The 24190-nt window shown below is 37.2% G+C and overlaps 2 protein-coding genes across 5 annotated transcripts in view; one reads left to right on the top strand and one right to left on the bottom strand.

Moving 5' to 3' along the window:
* Positions 1-11505, top strand: part of palmdb (palmdelphin b) — a 28609-nt gene extending 17104 nt beyond the window's left edge. For 2 of the 4 annotated variants that reach the window (XM_026926282.3, XM_053234248.1), the window contains one exon: positions 280-6187. In XM_026926282.3, the coding sequence (XP_026782083.3) occupies positions 280-365 (86 nt within the window). In that variant the 3' untranslated portion in view covers positions 366-6187. Of the gene's footprint in view, positions 1-279; positions 6188-7582; positions 9654-9809; positions 9899-10535 lie in introns of those variants that run through there. The other 2 variants (XM_026926281.3, XM_026926280.3) reach the window with 2 other exon arrangements.
* A 189-nt stretch (positions 11506-11694) lies between these two features.
* frrs1b (ferric-chelate reductase 1b) lies at positions 11695-24190 on the bottom strand. Its single transcript, XM_026926284.3, has 16 exons — positions 24070-24190; positions 21662-21860; positions 20739-20884; positions 20502-20596; positions 20286-20418; positions 19289-19471; positions 19105-19203; positions 18144-18294; positions 17920-18033; positions 17705-17820; positions 17538-17624; positions 16611-16708; positions 15039-15097; positions 14590-14733; positions 14072-14166; positions 11695-13038 (listed from the first exon to the last, which is right to left on the bottom strand). Exons 1-16 carry the CDS (start codon positions 24073-24075, stop codon positions 12946-12948), a joined length of 1818 nt encoding a protein of 605 aa, XP_026782085.3. The 5' UTR covers positions 24076-24190; the 3' UTR covers positions 11695-12945.

Below are 24190 nucleotides of genomic sequence, written 5' to 3'. Positions count from 1 at the left end.
CACAGTATTTCTATGACCTTTGCTGTCCATCATTCTTAATAGAACAGCTTGTCCTTGGTCACTTTCAAGGCACAGTGGCTGTTCAAGAGACATTTCATAACAGCTGCTTGAGAGTCAGTTACATAACCTATAAAACATATGCATTATATAATCAAGAAGATTACAAAAATGTACAATATTCCATATTAATATATATTTTTCAGCCTGTCCCTTTTCTAACAATAGAAAGACATATGAAAGACTATTTGATGTACTCATTACTCTCCCTTTCTTCCACAGTCTTGAAAATGAAACAGCCTCAGCTAAGAAAATGTGCAGTTCCCGCACAGGGAGATCCCAGGCTTCCATATACGATGAAGACATAATAAGAAAGAATGGACATAAGAATTGGGTGTCCTCTACAACAGAACTGAGAATTAGTGAAATGAATATGAAAAGAAAACTAATATAAAAATCATCCAGAAATGTGAGAGTAGATGGGAATATACGTTTTCTATGACGCTAAAATCATTTCTTTTTGTATCATTATATAGAGTAAACGAATAATATAATGTTAGGACTATTTAAAATCCTCTGTAGCATGTAATTTTTTTTGTTAAGTGCCTTATGCAAGTGAAAAATAATTAATTTTTTGCACTCATATATGATTATAGTTGTTTATTATATAAGCAACTATAATATTGCTTCTGAGAAATTACAGTACCGGTTTTCTTTGTAGAAGTACTAATGTTTGTGTTTGAATGAAATAAAAATGGTATGGTAATGAGCAGACCTATGGTACAGTTAAGCTATTTTATGCACAGTATATCTACACTATTAGGACAGTTTTTGCTATTTGTGAGCTCTGGGGTTAATGCTGAATATTAGACCCTACACAAAGCATAGCACAGTGTTGTTTCTACAGGGATTTGTTAATGACAGATACCAAATTCAGTTTAAAAGTTTAACTTTATTATAGATACTCTGGGTAGTCTAAAAAGGAAAGAATCTTCCACAGACTAAATATGAATTTATTTATTTATTTATTTCAAGGTCATTTTCCAATGCCTACACTGGCACTGTATGTGCAAAACTCATTAACAAAACACAGACACACCAATAAAAACCCAAAAGCAAATTTGGAAACATGAATTTGCTGCCCTGTTTTTGGTTTTGCTGTCATGTTTTTGATTTTATTTTATTTTTTTGCCATGTTTCTGAATTTGGTATTGTGTTTCTGATTTGCTTGTTGTGTTGTCTGATTTGTTAAGGTGTTTTGTGATTTTGGGGCACTGTAAATCCTTATTAACCTTTTTACAGTAACTAGAAATAAAGAAAGCCTTTACCTGAGGTGAATGAGAATGCTTAGAATAGCCTAAAATATTTTTAGACTGTGTGTGATGATGTATGAAGAGGAAACGTATTTCATCATTTCATCATTTTGATTTCATCAGTTCGACTTTTGCTTGGCTAATATTATTTTAGGGAGACTATTTGTGTATCCCAGTTTGAAAGCTACTATGTGTGAAAATACACTACCTGGTTCATTTAGTCATAGGAAAGTTATTATTTCAGCAGTGTCATTCATAATGTATATGGCTGATTATCACTACTTTGGATTTATTATATCAGAGCTTTTATTGATATAATCATTATATTTCTTGAGCGCCTGGAATACTACTAACTGAATGAGGAAAAGTTTGATTGCAGCATTGAATGTCTACTAGCTTTTATTTGCTTTTTAAACCAAAATTCACAAAGGGTTGGAGTGCCTGTGTCTCTGTGGCTAGAGGTTTCCATTCCAGCCTTGAAGACCACTTGATTAAACAAGGGGATACAACATGGGTCCTATTTGACTGGAATGGAAAACTGTAGTAACATCAGTGCTTTGTGAATAAAATCAGAAAACTCCTGATTTAAACTATATTGAATAAGAAATGCTAATTTTGTTTAATCCATTTAGACATTTCCTGTGTCTAACTAACAGTCTCTGTGTTGCTGAGTGTGTGCTACAAACAGGAAGAAATGTGAACTCACAGATCTGATTTTTGCTTGCGAATGTCAGTTGGAGCTAAATATCTGCAGTCCTTGCTGACAGTTTCTGAGACCTCCTGTGAGAGTGTTAGTGTGCATGTATTTGTGTGAGTGTGTGAGCATGTAACGAAGCAGCAGAGACAAACTGCTCAGCTATTGGCTGCTTCTCACACATTCAGTGCGAGTCGCGTCTCTGTGGCTACAGGGAAGAGCATCAGCATAGCACTCTCCACTCTGCTGCTGCCACAGAGCAAGGTAGGACAGAGACAGCCACACTCACAGCCAACTCATTCACTTTACTTTATACCTACAGCTAGTAAATCAAGTCACCTGTGTGTTTTATAGGCAAGGTGATGACCTTTTGAGCTTTGCAGTGCTATTGGTAGGCAACACTGTGGGGAGAGATCACAGTAATAAAGAGATATTGACTTTAAGCTGACAGTTGTTAATGGGGGCAAGTTTATAGAAAGATAACTGCATATGGATTGCATATGTGTCTATGAAATATTTCTTATATTTTTGTGAATGTGATCTCCCCCCTCCCCCCTTTTTGCTGCAGTGTTATCAGGCATGAGAAGCAGATTTTGTGTAATTTTGCCTTTAAATCTTTTGGAGAAATTCATTTTCAAAACATATTTGTAAACATTTGAATGTTTAAACATAGACATACTAGTTAGGAGAAAGAATTTTTTAATGTTACCTTCTAAACACACCAAAGGAGTAACTATTTTTCATTCGGTAATTTCATACAATTGCATCCTAATTTTGGAAAAGCAAAATTTTCTATCTCTATATGTGTAGATATTATCATCTTTTGAATGAATACTACTTCGGATACCAGCTGAGATTTTTCTGCACCCATCAGCATAATTACTAACAGAGTGGTAGATGCAAAGTTGCATATTATGAAAAAAAAAATCTATTCTATTGAAAATCTTGTTAGCAATTTTCTGGTGGATGTCTTAAATATACATATCTGAAAATGCCAAAGTGCGGATTTGAAAATCAGAGAAGTCAGAGTGGATGGGAAGTCATTGGAACTGATTGCAGATGCAAAAGGCAAAGTGCAGGAGTCTCGGCTTTCGAACCTCCACAGGAATGAGAAATATTTTACACTCACAGCACTGGATGTTGGCCATCTCTGTAACAGACGAAGCTGAAATCATAAATCACAGCTAGACTAAAATATGTCCTATCATTTTCCAAATGTGACATAATAATCATAAAATGCTGTATATTGTTACATATAATGGAAAAAGAAACCCTCACAGGGTTCAGTTTGAGCACGTTTATTTGACTGCATTACAGCTATTCTTTTCTGACTGTTCTCTTGTGAAACTTGTGAAACATGTGCCCCTGCTGTGCAGTGACAGATGGAGCCTAATCAAGCTGTCTCTTAAGGCTGTGAGCTTTTCAGAAAAGTGGCTGGCTGGAGGTCTGAATGGCCAGCCCACGCACTGCGAAGTCTCTTTCACTTCAAATCTGCTTATGATTCACAGGTTATTGTGCTTCAGAGAGCAAAATGTCCCTGAAATTAAAAAGCTAATTAACACACCTTCAGTACTCCCAGGGAAGCAGGCAAAGTCTGAAGGTTCCATGTAATCGTCTGAATAGGTGAATGTCTCTATTGGAAGATGCACTGACAGAAAAGACAGTCTGAACAACGTAACCTTCATCTGACCACTGGCCAGAAGTGTGCACATGAGGACTACATTGAAAGAGTGTACAAATCTATACATGTTGCTCAATCAATTATTGACCACATAGCTCATTATGGAAAGTTCGGAGTGAAAGTATTGCCTAAAGCAACAGGCATCACAGACCAAAGCATACATTTAATGACATATCTGCCAATAACTTCATGTTATCCTGAGTTATTCACTTGCCAACACTAGCTCAAAGGTTCATGTATTTATCCTGAAAAGAAATTCAGTGAGCATGCAGATACTGAGGGGAGAATAGTTTACTTAGCAACAGGATAGAGATGATCACCTGCTGGCATTTCTGGCTGGAGATCATGGTAGGTGTTTGGCTTCAATCATACCTCTGTTTCTCTGTGGCTTTCTTCAGTCCTAATGTCACTGAATTATTTATTGCATACTGATTATTATGACACAAGAGCTGAGACTAGGAGGCTGTGAGCATGGACGTTTACTCACCAGCTGAGCTGTTATACCTTCTGGGCTGTTGCCATGGTACTCAACACTTTTCCCTGTCTGTTGTTTTCATTGCGCTTTATGCCTTTTGTAGGGTTTGTTTAGTTGAAAATGTATAGAAAGTGAAGTGGAGACCAGTTGCATCTTTTATTTAATATATTTGAATGTTTGAGCTTATGAGAAGTATTCCTGAGACATACTCTGCTGTGGAGAGGTATTACTTGGGAGCAAAGATTATAGATTATTAAACAGTGTCTGAGCCATAACCTGACTGATTTTAACTATTTATTGGGTAAACCACTTTTTTTGGCTTGTGATGGTGCAACACTGATACGTTAATGAAGCACGTTCTTGAAGAGCCAATGGAATTTGAGTTTATTCTGTAGTAAATCTGGCTTTGTATCCAGTGTCTGTTGTGTGAAAGAGTTTCAGCATTAGGCTGCACATTACATCGAAACTTGGCAAGGGGCACTGGTGAGCTCAGTGTTAACTTTGTCTGCCTGTAATCAAACTAGATTGTCATTATCAAACACCCAATCAGTAGGAGCAAATGTGGTAAAAAAAAAAAAAAAAATCACTGGACATGCAGTTTTTAATTTGTGATTCAAGCCCTCTCAATGTGAATACAGAAAAAATAAATAAATACAGGAAAGGTACTGAGATCTGCAGTGGCTAATCCTGCTTAACTGAGCTCTGTGTAAAGCTCTGTGTGTTAGAACAAGATAGGGACATTTCCTCGTGGGCTTCTGCTCTGCTTCATTCACTTCTTCTCTTCAGCTTAATGGAGGCCAAGGCTAATAAGATGGAGGGACCATGGTGCATCATATGTGGGCGAAAAACCCATTCTGCGGTCTTACATAATGGAAGCATTTAATTCCATCAAGCTTCTGCTTTTCCTTGCTCAAAGCCACTCAATGTGTGAAATGATTCACTACAATAGTACAATTTTTTTTTATTTCCTGTTCTATATTGTCTGAAATCCATTATTTGAAGGGCTTTAGACAAAGTGAAATATTGTTTACAGCTGCAATGAATGATTTTGTGTGAACAACACTTTTTGCACACTTTTAACAGGGAAGGAGGTGAAACTTTGAACCAAATGTATTTGCTTGAAAAGGTTATTTGTGGTTTGTTCAAGAAAAAAAATGCTTTGCGCTATCAAGACATGACCTTTCTGTCATGATATGACATTTGGTCATGACACAAACCAGGTAAGGAATCCATAAATATGCTATAAGCATACGGGGATAAATCAAGCAAATAATCAAGCAAAAAGCATGCTTGCATCTAACACAATTTGTCCCATGATATGTTACTTACATAAATCAAATGCAATTGTTAATGTTAATGTCAATAAGTACATAATGTACCTTAGAACTAGGTTCAGTTATATAAAACAAATAATCTTGACCCTTGTCTGCTACACAACAAAACACTTTCCAAATACTGTGCTAAAATAATTATGTGTGCTTAATGTTCTTCTTCTACCTGTCTGCCTGTTAAAGCCTGAGTAACCACTAAGACTAATGATCACCACATCACTATAATGCCATGCTACTAGATAAAGGCCGTTAATGGGTACTGGCATTTAAAAAAATGTGTGTGTGTGTATATATACATATATATATATCACAAAATTAAATTTTACAGAAAAATGTTTTTATGTCAGTAAAGAAAGCGGCATATTGCGTAACAAAGACCACTTTTCAGACAAAAAACATAATGAAGGCTGCTGGGGTTTGCTGCAAAAATAAGAAGCAATTGTGACAAAGTCTCCAGAAGAACTGTGGCTGGTTCTGCAAGATGCTCGATAAAACTTACCAGCTAATTTCCTTATAAAACTGCACAAATTGTACCTGAGACTAGTAATTTTTTTTTTCTGAAGCAAAGAGTCATCACAACAAATATTGACTTTGTTTCATTTATTACTGTTTACTGCTCTGTAGAAACATTAATGTAGAAACATTTAATTTCATCATATTTAAAGGCATCTTTGCTCTTTGCTTGTGCCTAAGACTTTTGCACAGTATATATATATATATATATATATATATATATATATATATATATATATATATATATATATATATATATACACTCACCAAGCACTTTATTAGGAACACTATACTAATACTGAGTAGGGCCTTCCTTTGCTCTCAAAACAGCCTTTCCATGGCATGGACTCCACAAGATATTGGAAACATTCCTTTGAGATTCTGGTCCATGTTGACATGATTGCATCACACACTTCCTGCAGATTTTTCAGGTGCACTTTCATGCTGCGAATCTCCAGTTCTACTACATCCCAACAGTGTTCTGGATTGGATTCAGATCCAGTGACTGGGAAGACCACTGAAGAACATTGAACTCATTGTCATGTTCATGAAACCATTTGGAGATGACTTTTGCTTTGTGACTTGGTGCATTATCATGGAAGTAACCATTAGAAAATGGGAAAATTGTGGCCATGAAGGGATGCACATGGCCAGAAACAATACTCAAATAGGCTGTGGCATTCAAGCGATGATTGATTGGTATTAAGGGAATAAAAGTGTGCCAAGAAAACATTCCCGACACCATTACATCACCTCCACCAGCGTGGACTGTTGACACAAGGCAGGTTGTATTCATGTTGTTGGCACCAAATTCTGACAATACCATTTGTGCCTCAGCAGACCAGGATACATTTTTCTAGTCTTCAACTGTCCAGTTTTGGTGAGCCTGTACCCACTGCACCCTCAGCTTTCTGTTTTTAGCTGACTGAAGTGGAACCCGACATGATCTTCTCCTGTTGTAGCCCATCCGCCTCAAGGTTCGATGTGTTATGCATTCTGAGATGCTTTTTCTGCTCACCACAACTGTATAGAGTGGTTGTCTGAGTTACTGTAGCCTGTCTGACAGCTCGAACCAGTCTGGCCATTCTTTGTTGACCTCTCTCATCAACAAGGTGTTTCCGTCTGCAGAACTGCCAATCACTGGATGTTTTTTCGTTATTGCACCATTCTGAGTAAACTCTAGAGACTGCAGTGCATGAAAATCGCAGGAGATCAGCAGTTATAGAAATACTCAGACCAGCCTGTCTGACACCAACAATCATGCCATGGTCAAAATCACTGAGATCAAATTTTTTCCCCATTCTGATGGTTGATCTGAACATTAGCTGAATCTGCTGGCCCGTATCTGCATGATTTTATGCACTGAACTGCTGCCACATGATTGGCTGATTAGATAATTGCATGAATGAGTGGGTGTAGAGGTGTTCCTAATAAAGTGTTCGGTGAGAGTATATATATATATATATATATATATATATATATATATATATATATATATATATATATATATGTATATATATATATATATATATATATATATATATATATATATATAAAGTGTTTTTTTTTTTCTTGTAGGGAGCTGCAAGTGGGAATCCAGAATCTTGTGGCAGAGAAGTGAATGAAGGTTTCTTTCCCATTGAGAATCAGGCACAAACAGAACTTAAGACCCTCTCCAAGACAGTCACCATGGAGACAAGTGCGCAATCCAACACAGGAAACATACCGGACTATGAGATAGAAGTCCAGGAGACCAAATTAATTGAGACCAAGGACACAAGTGCTGAAGATGAACAGGTTTGCAATGATGATATTCTGTTTGAATCCCTGAGTGCCAAAGTAGCTGATGCCATTTTAGCAGACTTGCCTCCCACATTCACAAATGGTGATGAATTTGAAGACATGCCCTCCCCTAAAGAAGCTTTAGTATTGGAAGACACAAATGGTGAGCTTAATCGCAATGAATCTATTACCTCATCTGTGTCTGATACACCATCTAGTGCTGAAAGTATGTATGAGAATGAGGCCATGCAAAAAAGACAGGATTCAGTGAAAGAGGAACTGTTGAAAAATATTGTGCCTGTAATAGAGGATGCTGAAGATATAGATATACTAGATCCATTAAAAGCAGAATTCCATGAGGATATCTTAGACGGCTTAGGTTGTGAAGTAGACGAATGCATGTTGGAATCATTCATCCGGGAAGAAGTTATGTCAGACATCTCAAATGAGTCTGGTCAAAATCCTGAAGACTTGGAGGAGTGTCTATTGGTAGAAATTGCTGCAGCATCATCTGACAGTGAGACTGATGAGAAATGGAGAACGATATTTTCTTCCTCCATTAATAAGGAGGATGATGACTCCTATCTTGACAGCCTTCAGCTAAGTGCACAAGAGCTCTTCATTCAAAAGCCTGAAGTGAAAACAGTTGAAAACCGATCAGATGCACAGGAAGAGCCTGAGCAGGATGTGCCTGTGGAGGATGCTGTGTTGGAGCAACCCGAAAGTACTCCAACTTCTGCACAGCCTACACAAGAGATCTCTTATAATCCCTCAACACTATTCCATGGCTTGTCCAAAATATCTGAGGATGAAGAGGAGCTCGGGAAGGGTTCTGTAAACCATAAAGACTTTTCACCTACTTGTGTCAAGTCAGACTCAAACAAGAAAATGCCAAAAGATTACTGTGTGATTCAAGAGATGAAGAGTGAAAATGTCAGTACAGAGCATGTGGATTTCAGAGTTGCACGCAATCAGTGGCTGCAGATGGAGGAACAAACAAAGAATCTCACACACCAGCCAGTCATCAGGACTGGGACCTGCCACGGCAATCACAGCTTTATGTACACACCAGTGCGCAGCATTGACAGGCAGAAGAGGGATGCTGAATTAGAGAATTTGGCACTTGGCAGAGACTACCAATATACCCAGTTTAGCCCCTGCTCCGAAGACTCAGGAGTAGATGACTCTAGTTTCAGGTCACCTTATGATGACCCAGAGACCCCAGTAGAAAAAGAAATTCGCTCTGCCATGGAGAAAGAGGAAATCCTGAAACGTGAAAGGGGAATGTCCAAATCATACTCGAGTGACTGTGTGCCAGGAAAGGGAAAACCAGTCATCTTGAACCCTGGAAAATTATGTCAAGAGGTTGACGAGAAGAGAAAGATGCTTGAGCATCAGGAAGACGACTGTAGATTATCCCCCAGCACCCAGATGCCGTCGTTCATCGTTACATCCTCCCCAACAAAATCACAGAAGCACGAAATGGCTGCCAATAATGTCATTATCCTTGAACCTGAATCTTGCCATCAAAGCCCACGTCATGCTGGAAAGTTGGTGACATCTAAATCTGCTGATTGGAGATCACAGGAAAACCCCAGCGTAATCATACTGGAAACATCAAACCTAATTATTCGAAGTGCATCAGAGTTAAACCTGAACTCTGCCTCTGTGGTACCTGAGGAGAAAACCTTTCTCAACAACCCGTTTTTCAAGCTGCGGTCCCGGAGCACCCTCTCTTTGGTTGATGAAGAGATTAAGATGGTAAAACAACGAGAGGAAGAACTGAAAAGACAAAGAGCAACTATTTACACTAAAGAGAATTTCCTGGCTTCTCCCAATCTCCTGGACAGCCCATATGACAATCAAGGTTTGTGTATCTTCATACTAAGAACTATGATTTATATGAACTATAATTTAATTGAGAAATCCTTAAAGATTCTTGGCCTTGTTGGCAAATATTCATTATGCATTTTTTACATTTAGAAAAATGCATGTTATAAAGTCTTTATTTGCTGATTTTCAGATGATATCCCAATCAAATGTAAATCATCCCCCTCATCCCCTATGAAGACTTATAAGATGGATCGGTCAACTCTATCGTGTGATCAAAGAGTGAGTTCCTATTTGATCTGAATTGTATTAACACATAGCTTATACACTATATGGCCAAAAGTTTGTGGATACCTGACCATCACACCCATCAAGCTGTTGCCACTTGTACAGAATGTCTTTGTATGCTGTAGCATTACAATTTTCCTACACTGGAAATAAGGGGCCCAAACATGTTCCAGCATGGCAATGCCCTTGTGCACAAAGCGAGGTCCATGAAGACATGTCTTTCGAAGGTTGTTGTGGAAGAACTCGAGTTGCCTGCACAGAGCCCTGACCTCAAACCCACTGAACATATCTAGGATGAACTGGAAAGCTGACTGCACTCCAGGCCTCCTCCTCTGCACCTGACATCAGTTTCTGACCTCACTAACGTTCTTGTGGCTGAATGGGCAAATCATCACAGCCACACTCCAAAATCTAGTGGAAAGCCTTCCTAGAAGAGTGGAGGTTATTATAGCAGCAAAGGGGGGACTAAATCTGGAATGGGATGCTTAAAATGCACATATGGGTGTGACAGTCAGGTGGCCATACAGTGTATCCTGAGTGGTTGCTGTTTGCTTATATAAAATGATCATATTGGATCATATTTAGCTTGTCAAGGTTAAACTAAATATACTTTAACTATTTGCCTCCATAGTTTCCTGAGGCCTATTCTGGCGGTCGCCGTAAAAGTGCCATGGCTCTGCGGTGGGAGGCAGGGGAGTTTGCAAATCACTAGAGAGGAACAGACTACATCAATCAGTAATTATCCTTGTTCTTTGTAAGAAACTTCAAGCAGTGCTACAGACTGATACTGATTTCATCATAAGCACATGCCGTTGCTTGTGTGATATTTGCAGCTTTTCATTTATGTTCTCTCAGAGGCAGGAGATTTGAGTGCTTGCCAAGATGTTACCTGAATGTTAGCTGTATCTCTTAATTGTTCAGTCTATGCTTCTTGTCATAAATGTCCAGAGAGATTTTAATCATATTTTATTGTCTTAGTACAGAGTTCAGGAAAATGTGTCCTGTATTTTCATACTGTATTTTCTTGTAAGGCAAGCAAGTAGATTTACCCCTGGGCTATACTAAAATATGTGAAACTAATAGAGATTACATGGGCTATTTCTGCCTTCATTCTGCACTGCAATAAAGCCAACCTAAGATATTCCATTAGGACACTGAAATCTGCCACCTGTTTGTAACTGAAAGTTAGTTTTTTGGATCAATACAGGTACTCCACATATGGATCTTGTCCTTTTATGACGAGATCTTTACCTTTTAATATAGTTACTATATAGATCCCAAATGAGGGAGAGAAACTGGAATATTGAACAGTGACATTTAACTGCTTTACTGTGTAAATGGAAAATCATAATGTAATGCTTTCCTATTTGTCTAAAACATATTTGTATGCTCATGTGACTCTGTTTAGGTCTATAAGTATTATGGCTTTAAGTATTGCTAGGATGTATTCTTGTACGCCATCATCAAGTGCACATATGCATTGCTTTCTATCTGAGAAATGAGTGGGGGAAAAAAACAATACTTGAGTTGTTGAAATTAAATGCATTGAAACACTGAATTTAAATGAGCATTGAAACAATAAAAATCAACAAGAAAGAAAATGACTTCTTTCTTATATGGATAGTATTTTTTATAAGGGAAAGACATAAAAAGGATCTGCCTAATAACCTTTATTATAATGTGACTGCCAATACATTCATATTAATAAAAAACACATCGAATTGATGCATAATAGCTCCATCAGAGAAGAGCTTAAGGAAGTAGTAGCAGAGCAGTAAACAAGACATTCATCAAAGCCAAAGCCATTAGGCAGGTGGGTCCTTTTAATTTGTACATACATTTACATCATCTGTGCATACACAAAATGCATCACGTTATATATGATTTGTATACAAAATTAAAAAGACAGTCACAGTGTCCAGTTCATCTTTCATATAAACTTAAGCCAGGTGTTCTCAACCTTTTTTTTTTTTTGGCTTCTGTATATGATCACAAAGTTTGTTAATCCAGTGGATTTTTGGTTCTACGCTCAGTAGCAGTTAGAATGTTCACAAACTTTCAGTTTTGACCCACACACAGCTGCAGTAGGCTACAAACTGAAATATCGCCCATGTGCTGTTTAGATTATGGGCATACCCTGAAAAATACAGCATGAATATTGCATTTTGTAGTGTTTCTAGCTAGAAATCATTATCATGTGACACAATAATATGCTTATTTTGATTTTAAATAGCTGCCCTGCACACTGCCAGTTTCTGGTGTAAAAGGCTAGTTTGACTAAAATGACATCATGGTGGACAAGACAATTAATAGGAGCTCCAAACTGAATGAAGGCTAACGAAGATTTAATAATAATAATCTGACAGTTTTCAATATTTTTTATTAAATATTCCATAAATCAATTTTATATGCATTGAACTGCATTACAAAATCACATGTATTTTGTGTCACAGGTCAGATGAGCCAAAGATCGAGAACCTGTGACTTAAGATATATATTATGCATGAGTTATATGCAACACAGTTTTAATTTCTGATACATCACACTAATATTGAACATATGCCTTTTTGATTTGATGCACTCATATGTCAAATCAGAATGATAATCTGTTTTATTCTGCCATGTACTTCAAACAAAAGATTTGTCTTGGTAAAGCAGCATGAAACATGGTACATAGTAAAATCATAGTCATGGTAATCATGGTACAGAAATCATTCAAGCAAAAACATTTATATTTTGAAAATACAGATTCAAGCACTAAAACTAAACAAATAATGTGACATCGTGTACCTTTTCCTCATGACAATATCAGTTCAAACTCCTTTGTCAATTTTTTTGGCACATAAACATCCAGTTTTTCTGGAAAATAGACTTCTTGAAACTATCTATTGGAATGTTGCTTTAAGTATTAAGTGTTGCTCAAGTTATCCAGTGTGAATTATTGTAAGAACAACCTTAAATAAGGCCTCTTCAGCTTCTCAAATAGTAGCTGAATACAACAGCAGACATTAGTAAGGCACATGGTTTGTTGTCCTTTTACATCATACCTTACTGATGGTAGCCAGAAGAAGAGCCAGAAATCCAAGGTTTCCACAGAGGTAGACTGCCAAAACAATCTTTTTAAAAGAAGACCCCTGAAAAAAGATAAAGAAAGGTAAAGTCAGCTCCAGAACTATTGGCACACCCCGTAAAGTTGGGTAAAGATTAAAAAAAAAAAAAAAAAGTATGTCTATGGTTAATTGTGGTAAAGAAAAATTCTTAACAAAACTATGTATCTAAACCAACAAACTATTTAGAAGGCAATGCAGAAGAAAGCTTTTTCTTTCATCTAACCACAAATGTAAATGCCTTGAATCTCTCTACATTACTGGAACTTTGACTGTTGTGAGATAAGACAATAGTAGATAGTAGCTTTTCGGCAACAAATACTCAAGGTGGGTTCGGTGGAAAAAGAAGGATGGTTATATACAAAAAAACAAAACAATCCCCACTGTTAGTATGGTGAAGGATCTGTGAGCTTTTTCCTCCCAAGGCACTGGGAATCTTGTTAGGATACATAATGCACCACATGATGTACCAGGAGATTTTAAATGAAAATCTGTCTGCTTCTGCCAAGAAGCTACAACTAGGTTATGACTGGATCTTCCAGCAGGACAGTGATCCACGATCGGTTAGTGCTGCTATGTTTGACGGTGGAGAGAGTAATGCCATCCCTCCCACCCAGAGGGAAGGTTATTATCAGGATTTAAACCTGAGATCTCTCAAAGACGGGGCTTAGAGTAAAAAGTGCTTTTCTACGGTTTACTTTTTTCAGTTTACAATACATATGAACAGTTCATTTGGGATCTGCAATCATCAGAATGAATTCATTCAAGTGAAAATTATATTATATATATATATATATATATATATATATATCACATTTTAAAAATATCTTAAAGTAAATGTCTTTCAATTAAAGTTTAGATTCCTCTCATATTTTCAGTGAGATTACATTACAATAATTAACCACAAAGACATTGTCGTAACTTTTTTTTTTTTTTTTTTTAAATCAATCTTTACCAAGGATGCCAATTCAGGAGCTGACAGTACATCAAATTTATCCATAAAATAAAACAAAACAAACAAACAACCAAAAAAACAATGTATGTGTTTCCATCATCAAACCTTGCTCTCATTCTGGGACTGAACAAACAGAATCCCCTCTTTATCTTCTGTTTGGAGATTTTCTGTGTAGACCTCAAAGTTTCTGAAAAATTGTCCTAAAATAAAAGAACATTATGTGAGATTTATAAAGAGGGAGATTACAAAAGAGACTGTACAGCACTTTGATGAGACATGTTACATCATTTGTTATATCCTGTATAATAATTTGCATTATAATTTGCCAACACAAAACATGTTCTGACCAGCTTTAGTTGGGCATTAGTCATTAGTATTCAGAGCAACACAGCAACTTCTAACAACATACCCAAAAAGCTTTTTACAATTTAATGCAATCTGGCAGTTCAATTGATTTTCTTCCCACAAGCATAATAGCTTTAATCACCTCCATGGCCCAAATTATTGCTCTGTATGGCAAGTAAGGTCATTCATGAGGAAGGAGAGTGCAAAAGGCTATAGCCCAGAGAGAACATTTTGTAAATTGTATATTTATTGTAAAAAGATGTGTTAAGTGCACTGACCAATGGGGAAAAGACCCCTCCTGTGCACCTCTAGTGCCACGTCTGCCAACACAAACCAGACCACACAGGCAGCCAGGAGACCTGTGGTCCAAGGGGCAGGGAGCAGCAGAGCCTGCTGATGGATCCCCAAGAAGATCGCCACAACTAAAATCAAGAGGTAAAAGGCATGTTAATATGAAGGTTTATTGCCTGTATGCCTTTTATACATTACTACATTCCTGGAAAGTGCAAGAAAAATGTGTACAAGAACTAAATAGTGAGAGTTCTTTTAGAGCAGTAGTAATGAGTGCATGATAAAGTCAAGCAGCTAGTGTTCTCCAGTGCCCAAATTATGTAAAGAGTTTTCATTTGATGTCTTCACTTACATAATTACTACTTATCACTTAATTTATGTGATAATCACTTAATTTTTTTTTTATCTACACCATAGTAGCAGAGATGTTGCTTACCAGCGAACACCTGGGCTATAGTGCCTGTGCCCAGATGGACCCAGTTAAAAATATATCTCCTGAAAATAGGAAAACAAATATAAAGGAAACAGTAAATGAAGAACATATAATAACAGCACATTCTGAATATGTATTTATATCTAAAATGTACACAGAGTTGACACTTTTGGGTATACCTCCCTTGCTGTACAATCACTGGCCATTTATTACCCCAAATGTTTCAATGCTCAAAGTCTGCCCTCGGTCCTGTCCATTGATGGACAGGGACCACTACTATAGATCCCCTGCTGACCAGATGGTAGCTCTATGGCCAAAATCTTCCATAGGTGTTCAGTTAGGTTGAGATCTGGTGACTATAAAGGCATACATTTACAACATTTTCATACTCATTAAATCATTCAGTAAACCCTCTTGCCTTATGGATGGGGAAGAGAGCACTCCCATCAGGATAGAAATGTTCCATCATAGGATAAAGGTGATCAGTCAGAATAATTTGACTGATCACCTTTATCCTATGATGAAAGGATTTATCCTATAACACTGGTCTACAAGGAGAAAACCTCGGAAATGAAAGTAGCTAAATTTTACCAGAATTGGGTCACTAATAAGGGAAAATTAAGTCCTGAGTGTTAATTGGCTCCAGTTTCCAAGATACAGCTTCAGGTCAAAATTGCATTAAATTAATCCAAAATTAGAAGGGGGGGTGTGTGATTATGCTCCATAACTTTTCTGCAAAATGTGATATTGCAATGAGAATGGTGCCACACCAATCATTATAAATTTATCTTTTTACTGATACCAATAAATAACTTTCCATTCATTTATTGTTTTTTTTCCAGGATCATCCCTGGAGAGCACGGAAGGACTCAATTTCCCTTGGTATCTTTTCTCCATGCCTGCAATATCCTGGTGGAATCTCTCCCCATGCTCATCACTCACTGCCCCACAGTTACAGTTACAATTACAATTAGGTAATAATCTTTAGTCTCAAAGTGAAGATAAATTTATAAACTTTCATATGGTACCATTTTCATTGTTCTACCGTACTTTGTCGAGAAGTTACGAGACATCATGATCATCAGACACCCCCCTCCCTTGTAGGCAAATATACTTGCCTGTGTATAGATAATTAGAAATCTTTATCATGAAATATCTTGAAAACTTTAGCCAACCAGCACCTTTATCACCTGTTTTCTAATTCATCTAATCAAAATATGTAAGAGTTAGCACATTTTATCTCAGAGGTCAATAATTTCCCAAAATTTGTAGACCAGTGTAACGACTGCAGAGGGTCACTGCAGTGACACCAAAATGTCACCCATATCAGTGGTTTTTCCCCTTCACCTGTCTGTACAAAATAACCTATAGGTGTACTTGAGAAAATGGCCAGTGGTTGTAGCTACATGATAAATTGGCAACTGACTGTATACAGTATGCACATATATTCAGATACCCAGAATTTGGTATCAGGTATCGGATTGGGATTCAAAAATAATATGAAGGTTACTCTAAAGAACACCTTTACTGGCCTTGGCAAAATACAGGCTTTAGTAAGGGATAGCCATGTTTTACCTGGAGGAGTCTGGAGCAGGTCTGAACAAAGCCATGATGGGTTGGATAACAGCCAGAGCCATGACAGTACAGCCGAAGTAAGGGTGTGAGCCTGCACGCTTAGGAAAACACATACAAAGTGTTACCTTGGAGGATATGATTATTGCTAACCTTTTTACTCCCACGCCTCTGTCACCACGCAGTGGAGCTGGCACAGCTTTTAATGAATCACACACTAGACACACAATTGTGTAGTGTTGCCAGGTGAATTCGAAAAGGATAGTTCATCATTACATGTTCATCATTACAGTGGTGAAAGAATGACCTCTATTGGTGACACTGCAGCCATGGCAGTTGCTACTGAAATGCCCTACCTTAGTTTTCAGATATTTACCATTTACACACATACGCACACCTATGGGCAATTTATAGTGGCCAACCTGCCTACCAGTATGTTTGTGCAAGGTGGGAGGAAACCGGAGAACCCAGAGGGAACCTGGGTTCCTGGGGAGAACACGTGAAACTCTGTACAGACATTAAATCAGCTCAAGCTCAAACCGGGGACCCTGAAACTGTGAAGCATCAACACTACCTGCTACAACACTGTGCCAGCTATTTTTTTTCTTTTATTTGTGTTTTTATGTTCTACTAAGTAAATTCATTAGTTTGAAAAATATGATTCTATCTGAATATGTCTAAAAGCATTGAAGAAAAAAAATTGGAAAATTCCACTACTACTAATAAATAAGGCTTACTGTTCCAGCTTTTTCATTTTTTCCCCTAAATGTATTCTGTATGGACAGACATGTGAGAGTGTGACACATTTTGACATAATGAGCAGTCATATGGGTATACATTTGGTGGCGGGGGCTGAGAGAAAACGTGACACACAGATGAGCATTAGTCACACAAACAGTGTGTGTGTGTGTGTGTGTGCGTGTGTGTTACCTTGCTCCAGCCTCTCCTGTATACAAAAGGCAATATGAAGCCAATGAATGTCAGCAGGACTGTGAGCAACATAAGACCTCTGTGAAACTGTAGAGACAAAATGCCTTATTGTCAACATCTGTTATGAATAGCAATAATTATCATGTCTTCATTTCAAATTTTTCTACCTGAAACCACACTCTCTGTCCACAAACAGTTGTTTCAGGCCAGTCAGGCTTAAAGTATCTGGCTAAAATTACTCCAGTGCTGACGGTCGTCATCCAGCCAATGAGCATGAACGCAGCTATAAACACAGAGAAACATGATCAGATCTAATAATTTAGTAGTATTGATGGTTTGTATAAGATGCATTCAAGGTTCCACACATTCTATTCACTCTTACCATGAAATTTAATGAGTAAGGGAGCACGAGAGCCACTCAGATCCTCTGGAGGCCCAGTAATAACTACTTGCTTTGTTGAAATAAGGGGTTGTCGATCATGTCTATGGGTTCTCCCTACAGTGGACAGATGAAAGGAGAATCATTAAACAAGCACAATGAAACATTACCTGTGTACAACATACTGTTTTGAGAGGACTGTAAGGAAAATAACAGTTGAGGTTTACCATTCTCTGCCCGACCATGAGCCAAGAACAGGTAGTACATCTGATCCAGGTCAAATCTGTCTTGATTAGGTGTGGGGATGTGTATGTTTCTGTGAAAGCTGCACTGGATGACCCCATCAGCCAGCCTCCATGCTGTCTCTCTCAAAACATTCTAAAGCAGCAAGAGGGCGAAGACCAGATAGAAGGCATTCTGATAGGATATCAGAAATATTGCTTAAAGACTACTGTATTAACAGCTGATTCAAAGACTGAATCATAACACAGTGTTGCAGTTTTTAAAGGAACACTTCAGGGGAAAAAACATACACATTTTTCTTCTTCAAATGACTCAGTATTTCTTCTCTATATATAAACTGGAGCTACCATTATTTTGTTTTAGGTAAGTAATGAAATGTATGAGCATAAGGCAACATATGAACACTTAGAATTAGGGATGGGCAATATGACAATATGTTATTGATTTCACAATACATCAATGTCATGATTCACAAAAGTGTATCATGACATTAATGTATTGTGAAATCAATAACATACTGTCATATTTTATTTACTGTAAGTAAATAACATACTGCCATTGTTATTTACTGTAAGTGACTGGACATTAAAAGCTTTTTGTTCCTAATTAAATGCTTTAACTTTTTGTAAATGTTAAATTTTCACATATTCATTTTAAACTGCATCTAAATAGACTTGCCTATATCTCTGCCACTCTATAAAAAAAATTCTTATTTATTGTACTATTAATATATAATAGAATATAAGTAAAATGCTGTTTGACACAAGTACATACTGATTTTGGCATACAGTGTGCACAATTTTATTCATCTTCACTAGTTAGCACTGCTAGACTTTCAGGTAAGCAGAAAGCTCATGTAAATACTTTCTATCTCAATCATTCCTTTAATCAGGTGTGCTATTCATGTGCAGCTGCCAATCTGACTGAACTGAGGTAGATGAGTACCTCTGAAGCGGTCACTGGATGTGTCCTTCCCTCAACATAAGCAGCGCTGATGCTGACGCGGTTTGTGTCACTAATACACAGGTAGACATCATCATTCCCCTAAAAACAGACATGCATACATTTATAGAACACATTTTCACAACAAATAACAAATTTTGCTATACACAAGAACACGTTACACTACCATCCATTTATCTGTTGATAAGGCGAAGGAGACGTAACCCGAAGCTGGTCCACTGAGCTCAAACTTTACACCTTGCTCTACTTTTCTGAAGGACAGGAAGTAACAGAGTGTATCGTTCTCAGGATTGCAGCCTTCTGGATCTCTCAGGCAAGTCTTTCTAATTCCACAGCCTTCTGAAGTGAACTGTGAGGGAGTCAGATGAGGAGCAAAGAAAAAGTTACTCTCCACAGACATCTACCTTTAGCACATTCTTCATTATGATTATGACTTACAGTCAAGTTTGCAACCATTGTTTTTTAATGGAAAAGAGGAAATCTATTTTACTATTTATCAACAAAGGCTGATGCAGTCTTTTAAACTGATTTAGCTTTTTTTTTTCAGCTTCATAATTTAAACATGCATGTTTTGACCACTGACATGTGTAAAAACCCAACATATTAAACGTCATGTGCTAAATTAGATCTGACTCCATTTTCTCTGTGAGTTCACTCCAAAAAGAATGCTATCTATCCTAAATATGCAGAAATTTCCTTGAGGGAATCCAGTTAAAGAACACAATTAAAATGTGCCTAATAAACACATGCATGCTGGAAAAAAACATCATATTGTGAAGCTTAGGCTGGGCCACTTGGAGAAAGCTTTAAGAGAGATGACACATCATACTGTTAATGACGTGCCTCACGAGGTGTGTCTGGTGTAGGGTTTCCCACATCGGCTCAAGGCAGCTTAAGTGGAAAAATGTGCAGTTCCCAAACACATAATTTGTTTGGATTTGTTTGTGTATAACCCCAACACTAATAACTTTAATTTCAGCTTTGTTAGCAAACCGATGCATGCTCAAACATGTTCAGGACAGAACAGACGATCATGGATATGCATTTATTAAAAATGAGAGCATGCCATTATTTAAAACCTGCTTTATTACAAAAAAAAAGGTTTTCACAATCCTATAAACATTACAGAAATCATGATAAACTCGTGGTGTAGCAGAACTCACCGGGTGGGGCAGAGGCGTGGGAGCTGTGGTTGTCTGAGGAGATAAGGATGTTGGTGGAGATATACCATTTAGAGACAATACAGGACCTGGAACCTTCACCCAGAACAACTCAAATTTCTGAAGCACAGTTACTCTGAAATTCACAGAACATATCCGTCAACTCCTCGCTCAGTAAACCGGTTAGGAATAGACACACACTGTGACGAGGATACTCACAGAAACTGGACACTAGGTGGGGAATCCTTTGGTGCAGTCCAGATCACCTGGACTTCTGTCTTATGGTGATCACTGGTGTGACTCACAGCAGAGCCCTTACAAAATAGTTCAACATTATCATACATTTTTTAACACGATCATACATACGTCAGCGTAGCATAACATCAACACCAGAACAGTTTCTTATTTCCTTATCATCCTTATAGTCTCACACCCTAACAGTCTTGAGCTGCTAACCTCTCTGTGGTGACATGTAAGAAGCTGTGAGACGGTGGAGTCAAGCAGAGTAAAAGTTCCAACAGATCCACCTTCAAGATTTGCAGCATCTCGGGCTTCTATAAGAAAGCCTGCAAAGTATGCATTGCTCTCCGCGGATAAAGTCACTGTGAATAGAAAAGAGAGATCTCTATGTTTCAAATAATTTAACTGCATTTACATGCGTTTAAATGCTGTACAGAATTCTAAACAACGGTAAATATGTTCTCAAGCCTCCGTTAGCAAATCAAAAAGAAATCATGTTAATGCTATGAAATATGAAAGAATTTCTAAAGTAAAAAAAAAAAATGAAGCCCAAAAATTGCTATGAGTTTTTGTTAAATTTTGCTAAATGTGCAATTATTTCTGACAGGCTAATAAATGAACAGGTAGTACATCTGATCCAAGTCAACTCGTTGACCAAGTCAACTCGTCAAGCCTTGATTACGTGTGGGGATGTGTATGTTTCTGTGAAAGCTGCACCGGATGACCCCGTCATCCAGCTGCCATGCTGTCTCTCTCAAAACATTCTCAAAGCAAGACGGCAAAGACCAGAGAGAAGGCATTCTGATAGCATATCAGGAATATTACTTAAAGAAAAGTGTTTTAACAGCTGATTCGAAGACTGAAACATAACACAGTGTTGAGTGTTGCAATTTTAAGGGGAAAAAATGTACACAAAACCTAAACTCTGCCCTGATACATAAAATCCAAGTGAGCAAAAAGATCAGCATGGGGGGAATCATAAGATGAGGGAATCATAAGAATAAAATTCTGTAGAGTTTCACGTAAAAGCTTCATATAAGTTTCCAATAGGTTTCATATAACACCGGAAGTGCTCTTACTTGACTGGAATCAAGGCAAAGTCTGAACAATATAGCCGCCGTAACATGATATCCAGGTACCTTTAATTTGATCTCCAGGACTGAATATAGACTTATCCGCAGTGATACTGTACGGTGGAGATGTAGGGCTGGGGCTGTGATGATGATGGCCAGGCATCATGTCCTGACAAGCTTCTTTGACCTTTCCATTGCTGTAGCTAGCGACAGACTTTATACACACAACAAACAGGAACAACAGCACCTTCATCTTCACAGAGACCTGGAGAAAAAATAAATAAATAAATAAACAGGGGGACAAAATCAGAGAGAAACTTGTGCTTTTGTTAACTGTGAGTACCACGAACAAGCAAGCATTAACTACATATCTGTTTGTGTGGATTTTGTAGAAATGAATAACGAATGAACTCAGACGTGCAGAACACCACGCTGAGGATCACTTAAGACATGTAGATGTAGGTCACAAGTTTTACTGCTGAATAAGCAGCTCATGATAAACAAGCTGCATGTAAAGATAACAGCGGATGTGCAGCAGGCTGTCAGGTCACGGAGGTGAACTATTTTATTTCACAAATCTCAGAAGTCAATTGCACCATTAAATACATACCGTTTCCAAGAAAAAATTATTAAGTATGTTTAATATTAATATTTAGATATGTAGCTTAAATATTAGTATTAAAATATGTATTTAAATATGTATAGTCTTTTAAGAAAACATTTGTATGTCTGTCGAAACTCTCTGTATTTATCATTGAAGAAAACTGCAGCTGTATATAACAGATACAGTATTCTACAGTTATATACATTATTGTACGGTTATATACATTATTTTACAGTTATATACAGTACACAGTATTGTACAGTTATATACATTATTTTACGGTTATATACACAGTATTGTTTGGTTATATACAGTATTGTACGGTTATATACAGTACATAGTATTGTACTATTGTACGGTTATATACAGTATTTAACAGTTATATACAGTACATGGTATTGTACGGTTATATACAGTACACAGTATTGTATGGTTATATACGGTATTGTACAGTTATATACAGTACATAGTATTGTATGGTTATATACGGTATTGTATGGTTATATAAAGTACACAGTATTTTACGGTTATATACAGCATTTTACACTGTACACAGTATTTTACGGTTATTGTACGGTTATATACGGTACACGGTATTGTACGGTTATATACAGTACTGTATGGTTATATACAGTATTTTACACTGTACACAGTATTGTATGGTTATATACAGTATTTTACACTGTACACAGTATTGTATGGTTATATACAGTATTTTACACTGTACACAGTATTGTATGGTTATATACATTATTTTACGGTTATATACAGCATTTTACACTGTACACAGTATTTTACGGTTATTGTACGGTTATATACAGTACTGTATGGTTATATACAGTATTTTACACTGTACACAGTATTGTATGGTTATATACAGTATTTTACACTGTACACAGTATTGTATGGTTATATACAGTATTTTACACTGTACACAGTATTGTATGGTTATATACAGTATTTTACGGTTATATACAGCATTTTACACTGTACACAGTATTTTACGGTTATTGTACGGTTATATACAGTACTGTATGGTTATATACAGTATTTTACAATGTACACAGTATTGTATGGTTATATACAGTATTTTACGGTTATATACAGTATTGTATGGTTATATACAGTATTGTACGGTTATATACAGCATTGTAGGGTTATATACAGTATTTTACGGTTATATACAGTATTGTATGGTTATATACAGTATTGTACGGTTATATACAGCATTGTAGGGTTATATACAGTATTTTACGGTTATATACAGTATTTTACGGTTATATACAGTATTGTAGGGTTATATACATTATTGTACGGTTATATACAGTATTTTACGGTTATATACAGTATTGTAGGGTTATATACATTATTGTACGGTTATATACAGTATTTTACGGTTATATACAGTACACAGTATTGTAGTGATCTACTCAGATATTTAGCATGTAAAGGTGACAGGCTGCTGTGGCTGCACTGTCTATCTGCTGTGAAATGAAGTTTCTGAAATAATAAAAATATCTCTCTAAATACAGCCTTCAAGGTCAGCCAGTGCAGCAGAACTCAGAGTCCATACAGCCTATGTGTGTGTGTGTGTGTGTGTGTGCACTCTGCTCAAGTGCTGATCCACTTTAAAGTAATGCTTTACGGATTATTGTGAGGAAATAAAAGCAGTCTCATTTATTAATAATGTAAACAACAACTCAAGCAGCACGAGGACCCCAATTATTCACTTCCGCACACAGTCACAACTCCCTGGCTATTTTACACGAAAGGAAAAGGCAAAGAAATGAAATAACTCCGAAGTTCGCCTAAACACAAAGAAAAGTGCGCTATTTATTAGCAGGTGAATGTAAAGAGTAAAAGGACGTACCTCCATTACGCCACACTGCTGAGTGGAGTTGTGTACACCGAGCCGTTTCCCATGAGTTGTAGAGTTGTAAGAAGGAGAGCTCGGATTGGCTCAGAGCAGCCCGATGAGGCGGGGCACGACA

Source organism: Pangasianodon hypophthalmus, chromosome 1 (genome assembly GCF_027358585.1).
Source record: "Pangasianodon hypophthalmus isolate fPanHyp1 chromosome 1, fPanHyp1.pri, whole genome shotgun sequence".
NCBI classification, from domain to species: domain Eukaryota; kingdom Metazoa; phylum Chordata; class Actinopteri; order Siluriformes; family Pangasiidae; genus Pangasianodon; species Pangasianodon hypophthalmus.
This window is presented reverse-complemented; position numbering and strand designations above follow the sequence as displayed.

Bases quoted from the DNA above. Each gene is read 5' to 3' on its own strand.
- frrs1b (XM_026926284.3), bottom strand. The intron at 18,034-18,143 runs GTAAACCTCAAC...TGTCCACTGTAG, and splicing joins TCATGGTCGGGCAGAGAATG to GGAGAACCCATAGACATGAT. The intron at 14,167-14,589 runs GTCAGTGCACTT...CTTTTATTTTAG, and splicing joins GAGGGGTCTTTTCCCCATTG to GACAATTTTTCAGAAACTTT.